Raw genomic sequence first — 6698 nt, forward strand, 5'->3', positions numbered from 1 at the left:
TAAATATATGACAACATTTTGAGCATGGCAAAAACAAAATAGGCCATTTTGTCCCTTTGCTTTTATAACCATCCCTGGAAACCAAAATAATTGACAAAATACTTAAGAGGTAAGTATTCCCCTTAGATCATATATTAAGATTGACATGTTAATATAATAGACCCCCACCAATAATAATGCTTCATGACGGACAATGATTAATCTTGCTAAATAATAGTGCAAATACATCACAGAATATTCAGTTTTCCCTACTGTGCACTGCATCAGCAGTCGGCAGGATATAGATCGTCCTATGAAAACATCTTGATACCATTATTTAGTATATGCTACACGTGAACCTCCTAAGATGGCACAATTTGATTGGCTCGCTTTCTCGGCAATATCCCATGATTGAGATCGCTAACTTATCGCTAAACAATATCTCAAGTTAGCGATTATTAGCGTGACGGTCGTCTCGTCACGCTAATAAAAACAAATAAATCCTGGCAAAAAGTGTTATCTTGTTTACTTTTGCAGTGTTCACCTGTAGTATATACTAAAACAATTATTCACCTCAGGCTCCCTGAAAATAGCCCCCGTGGGAATTCCCCACTTTTCACGGAGGCTTCTGCGACTAATAGTTAATTATAGACCTGGTTTACCATTATATATTATATAACAGTAGAATAGACTATAGTACATTATAGACCTGGTTTACAATTATATATAATATAACAGAATAGACTAGTACATTATAGACCTCGTTAGTCTCTGGCACGCGGTGCTTATCTTTATGTCGGCTGCGTGTCGACATACAGGACATACAGGAAGCCTGCTGCCCTCAAGCGGTGGAGACGACAAAATGAAACTAAAGGTGATGAGTTATCTTTAATATCGTCGCATTATTGAGGAGAAAATGATTCGCCCCACCCCTCAAAAGAATCCTGAGCTTGTGTGTGTGTGTGTGTGTGTGTGTGTGTGTGTGCGTGTGTCAAACCACACTCTGCCTGCTGCTGTCCCTGCTGACCGTGGAGCCCGGGGAGCATCGGAGGCTGGAGAAGTCCAGGAAAATCCCGTCCACCTCCGTCTCCGAGTCCAGGGCCTCCCCGACGCTGTCCCCCACGCTGTCCCCCAGGGTGGTGGTGGTGGGGGTGGTGGTGGAGGTGGGGGTGGTGGGGGTGGTGGGGGTGGTGGGGGAGCCCAGGGAGGAGCCTGTGTGGCTGGGGGAGGGGGAGGGGGAGGGGGAGGGGAGGAGGCAGGGCGAGTGGGCGGGCCCCTGGAGGTCGGAGGGCAGGTCGTCCCCGCAGGTCGCTTCGGAGCTCCGCCTCCCCAAGCTCTCGACCAATGACAGGGAACCTGGAGGCAGATGTGGTTGTTTAGAAGGGATGTCTCCCGCCGCAGGAACCCTGACGATTGGTTGATGGAGAATGCTGATTTTGACAGCAGCAATCACGTCATTGCAACGACCGTTTGATTACTCCTCCCATCATTATGATCGTTAAGTTATGAATCAATACATCTGCAGTGAACCCTGTAATTAAAGAAGAGTTAAATAATCGGACACTCTGGATTTGGCCTGGGCAATAAAACAATAAATGATCGTATCGTGATAGACTTTTGATCAATATCAATATAAAACATGTTCAATTATATATTGATACTGGACCACCGAATCTAGCAGCTGGGTTTGTTACACAAACACGGTTCCATACCTATTTACGATATTTGAGTGTTTTTCATTGTTGTATCGACATTGGAGTATTTATCAGTGAAGAACAGTGGAAGGTCGTATTAAGTGTTAAACAGAAGTGCTTAAATCCAGCATGGTAATTCCTAGTCTTTTTTAGGTCATTAAAATGATCAATAGTAATCGATATCGATCAATATGATCCAGTTATATCGTGACGTGTCCTTCAGCCATATCGCCCAGGCCTACCCAGGATCCACTCAACAAAATAGCCGTTTCTCAATTTGCGTTCTCGTGCGTTCTCATGTACTTGCGTTCTCGGTAAACGTCATCAGTGGTGGCCCAAGCACTGTTCCAATTCCAAGTACGCGAGTACGCGATTACTGTCATAAAACCCGGAAGTGTTCTCCATGCGTTCTCGATGAGGCCGTTCTACCGAGGACGCATCGGAGGTGACTCGTGTGGACTTGGGACCGTTAAATATCCCAGGATGCATCATCAAGTCCGCTGCTGTTCCAATTGCAGGGTGCGTACTCGCGTTCTCGGAAGTCTGTACTTGAAAGTCCGGACTTGCCAAGTACGTACTTCCAAGTCCGCGAGTACGTAGTCCGCGTACTTGCTATTGAGAAACGGCTAATGATTCAGCAAGATGCCTGCCAAGCGTCTTCCCCACAATGCATTGGGATGAGTAACAGAACGCAGCGGCCCCCGCCCTGCGTCCATGCGTCTGTCTCGCGTCTCACCTGGCAGCTTGTCGGATGATGAGGTGAACTTGCTGGTTTGGTTGCTGGCTCTACTGCCGCTGGCGTTGCCCGTGGGTTCGGGCGGCGCGCCGCACTCCTCCACGCAGGAAGTCATCTCGCAGACGGAGTGGCGGCGGACGGCGGCGGGGCCGGCGGGGGGGTCCACATCCTGCTCCGCCACGGGGGGCAGCAGGGGCACGTTGTAGCTCTGGGAGCGGACCACCGGGTTCTTGGCCATGGGGGGCGCGCCGGGCAAGCGACGCCTTATGTGCTTATCTGAGGGGGGAGGGGGAGAGGGAGGGGAAGGGAGGGGGAGAGAGAGGTAGAGGGAGAGGGAGGGAGGGGGAGGGGAGAGGGAGGGGGAGAGGGAGGGAGGGGGAGAGAGAGGTAGAGGGAGAGAGAGGGAGGGGGAGAGGGAGGGGAGGGGGAGGGGGGAGGGAGAGAGCGGGAGGGGGAGAGAGAGGTAGAGGGAGAGAGAGGGAGGGGGAGAGGGAGGGGAGGGGGAGAGAGAGGTAGAGGGAGAGGGAGGGAGGGGGAGGGGGGAGGGAGGGGGAGAGGGAGGGAGAGGGAGAGAGCGGGAGGGGGAGAGAGAGGGAGGGGGAGAGAGAGGTAGGGGGAGAGAGAGGGAGGGGGAGAGAGAGGTAGAGGGAGAGGGAGGGAGAGGGAGGGGAGAGGGAGGGGGAGAGGGAGGGAGAGGGAGAGAGCGGGAGGGGGAGAAAGAGGGAGGGAGGGGAGAGAGAGGGAGAGGGAGGGAGAGGGAGGGGGAAGGAGAGGGAGGGAGGGGGAGAGGGAGGGGGGAGGGAGAGGGAGGGAGGGGGAGAGGGAGGGGGGGGGAGAGGAAGGGGGGAGGGAGGGAGAGGGAGGGGGAGAGGGAGGGAGGGGGGGAGGGAGGGAGGAAGAGGGAGGGAGGGGGAGAGGGAGGGGGGAGGGAGAGAGGGAGGGGGAGAGAGTGGGAGGGGGAGGGAGAGGGAGGGAGGGGAGAGGGAGGGAGGGGGAGAGGGAGGGAGGGAGGAAGAGGGAGGGAGGGGGAGAGGGAGGGAGGGGGGGAGAGGGAGGGAGGGACATGTCATTGACCTCCATATGCAGAAGACAACGCTTTTATCCAAATTGAATAAACTACAAAAAGATTCTAAATCTGTACAACCGTTTGTAAATAAAGGACGTGGCAGAGCGTAGGCTGACTACAGGAATCCACCAGGTCACCGTTTATTTAAATCAGTGCCTCACACCGGCATCTCCAAGTTGGAGATTTAACACATAATCAAAGTGCATTCTGATTCTACACCCAATCCAACGACGACAACAACCCCAGGAGCTAGCGCGCGCGCACATACAGACCCGCGCTTACCCAGAATGCAGCAGGAGTACTGCTGCGTGGCGCCCTCGTCGGTGGAGAAGAGGCCGTGCGTCCCCAGGTAGGGAGAGACCACCTTCTGGATCAGAGCCTCCAGGCCCAGGTAGGAGTCCGTCACTCCTTTGGATTCATGGACCCCCTGATCCAGATGGACAGAGAGACAGGGCGGTCAGACAGACCGGCAGACATGCAAGACGGGCAGAGAGGCAAAGGGGAGACCGACCGAGAAAGACAAAGACAAATGGGCAGTAACCATTAAAATATTAACCTGTGTGTGTGTGTTACAATTTGTACTCCAGCTCATTATGCAGTTGTGATATGCATAGAGAGTTTAAAGTTTAACGTTATCCTTATCCCAATGAAGTGGCACCACCACAGGTCTATCAGCAGGGGGCGCTGTCGGGCCATTTTTATGTTCCCGGCCATGTTCACACTAAAGCAGTCAATGACAAGAGGATGAGGAGGATAGGCTCTTCCTCAGGAGGGGCTGAGCCGCGACCACATGACCACACAGGGTCTGGGGGAGGAGCTCTCTCACACACACACACACACACACAAACACGCAGTCAACACACACACACACACACACACACACACACACACACACACACACACACACATTCAGACACACAAACATGCAGTCAACACACACACACACACACACACACACACACACACACACACATTCAGACACACAAACACGCAGTCAACACACACACACACACACACACACACACACACATTCAGACACACAAACATGCAGTCAATACACACACACACACACACATTGCGTTGAGTCACTGTTGAGTCCATCCTGTCCTCCATCTGCTGCCTTATACACTACTCCCACTGTGTGTGTGTGTGTGTGCGTGTGTGTGTGCGTGTGTGTGTGTGTGTGTGTGCGTGTGCGTGTGCGTGTGTCTGTGTGCGTGTGCGTGTGTGTGTGTGTGCCTGTGTGTGTGCGTGCGTGCGTGTGTGTGTGCGTGCGCGTGTGTGTGTGTCTGTGCGCGTGTGCGTGTGTGCGTGCGTGTGTGCGTGTGCGTGTGCGTGTGCGCGTGTGTGCGTGTACGCGTGTGCGTGTGCGCGTGCACGTGCGTGTGTGTGTGTGCGTGCGTGCGTGTGTGTGTGCGTGTGTGCGTGTGTGTGTGTGTGTGTGTGCGTGTGCCTGCAGTATGAGCAGCATCTGTATGATGGAGGGGGGCACGCGGGCGCGGGGCCGGGCCAGCGCCTCGTCCAGCTTCAGGTTCAGAGTGATGACGTTCCTGAAGTGGATCAGCGCCAGCTGGCGCACGGAGGGCTCCTTACCCTGAACACACACACACACACACACGCACACACACGCACACGCACACACACGCACACATGCACACACACACACACGCAGGAAAATCAAAACACATGCAGGAAACAAAATGCAGATGCCACAAATGCAGAAGTACAACACATAAACACACGTTGAAAATATGTAAACACTACAAAGATGCAGCACAGATGCAAGAACTTTTCTATTGCATCGCTAAAGGACAATACAGAGTCGAGTAGTGAGTAGTACTGAAGAGGTCTGGTCGTGGGTAACATTGAAGAGGTGTAGCAGTGAGTAGTATTGAAGAGGTGTAGTAGTGTAGTACTACAGTACTGCTCCATGCAGACCTGCACTGGGTAGAAGACGGCCTGCAGCATCGACAGGACGTCGCAGAAGAAGAAATCCCAGGTCTCGGCCAGAGAGTCCAGGAGCTTCTGACCTATCAGCGGCACACCAGGAAACCCAAAGGAGCCAATCAGAAGAGGGAACAAACCAAAAGCAACTCGACATGGCTTTCTGGCTCTCTGGTCTGCTCAGCCACCCTGGCCCCTACTCTATCCTGTGCTGTGTCTCATGAAGACACCTTTAAGAAACAAATGTCATATTGCATACACCACATTTGTCCATAAAAGCTCACTTGTATCGCGAGGTGCACCTTACACAACTGTAAATCTTTGTGTGTGTGTGTGTGTGTGTGTGTGTGTGTGTGTGTGTGTGTGTGTGTGTGTGTGTGCACCTTCATAGAAGCGGATCTTGTCTCTCAGGATGACCATGCCTTTGGTCAGCAGCTGGTTCTGAAGGTACTCAGTGAAGAACGAGCCCAGTTCTGTCTTCAGCAGCTGCCTGGAACACACACACACACACACACACACACACACACACACACACTAAGAACTACAAGTCCAAAATGCACACAAGCATACATTGAAATTGTAATATTTGTAATTTTTTTTTAAATAAATTAACAGCTCTAAATTAAGCAAAAATAACGGGATACAGGAAGCCAGCAGGCTAGCAACCACACGCGCTAGCAACCACAGACAGGACACGAACTCGGAGGCAGTATCAATGGAGACTCTGGCCGCTCTCTCTACGACTATCAGCGGCAGGCAGGGGGAAAACCGTCCGTCAAGGTGTTGATAAGAAGCACAATGTGTGGCGACCGCAGGGAACCGCGCACTAGCCGGGCGTCACGGTAACGGCAAACAGTGGCGTCTCCAACAGTGTGAGCGAGAGAGGCACAATGAGGTGTGATGAGCGCGTGCGATCGCCACTGACGACAAGGCAGACTTGTTTTGTTTTTTTACACATAATTGCAGTATGGATGCAATGAAATCGAGTCCTGTGTTTTTCAAGTTTATTTGTGTGTGTGTGTGTGTGTGTGTGTGTGTGTGTGTGTGTGTGTGTGTGTGTGTGTGTGTGTGTGTGTGTACGTATATGTGTGGAAAGTGAGTGATATAAGGAACATCTTTTATCACAAACAAAATTCAAGTCAATACTAAAGTCAATACTAAGATCAAGTCATGTTGTCCATGTGAAAACAAAAAAAACACCACAAAGATAGAACCATGCAAAGGTTCTAGTCTGGGGGCTGGAGCTAGGCCAAGCCAGGCCACACTCACCAGGCCAAGC

At 52.0% G+C, this 6698-nt stretch overlaps 1 protein-coding gene across 1 annotated transcript in view; it reads right to left on the reverse strand.

Moving 5' to 3' along the window:
* Positions 1-32: 32 nt before the first annotated feature.
* Positions 33-6698, reverse strand: part of LOC311367480 (proline-rich protein 5-like) — a 13604-nt gene continuing 6938 nt past the window's right edge. Inside the window, 7 exon segments of the mRNA XM_084486319.1 lie at positions 33-1110; positions 1192-1335; positions 2410-2685; positions 3758-3902; positions 4929-5069; positions 5414-5505; positions 5803-5909. Coding sequence (XP_084342445.1) covers positions 971-1110; positions 1192-1335; positions 2410-2685; positions 3758-3902; positions 4929-5069; positions 5414-5505; positions 5803-5909 — 1045 coding nt within the window. The 3' untranslated portion in view covers positions 33-970.

The sequence above is a fragment of the Micromesistius poutassou genome, assembly GCF_964030765.1.
Source record: "Micromesistius poutassou genome assembly, chromosome: 22".
NCBI classification, from domain to species: Eukaryota; Metazoa; Chordata; class Actinopteri; order Gadiformes; family Gadidae; genus Micromesistius; species Micromesistius poutassou.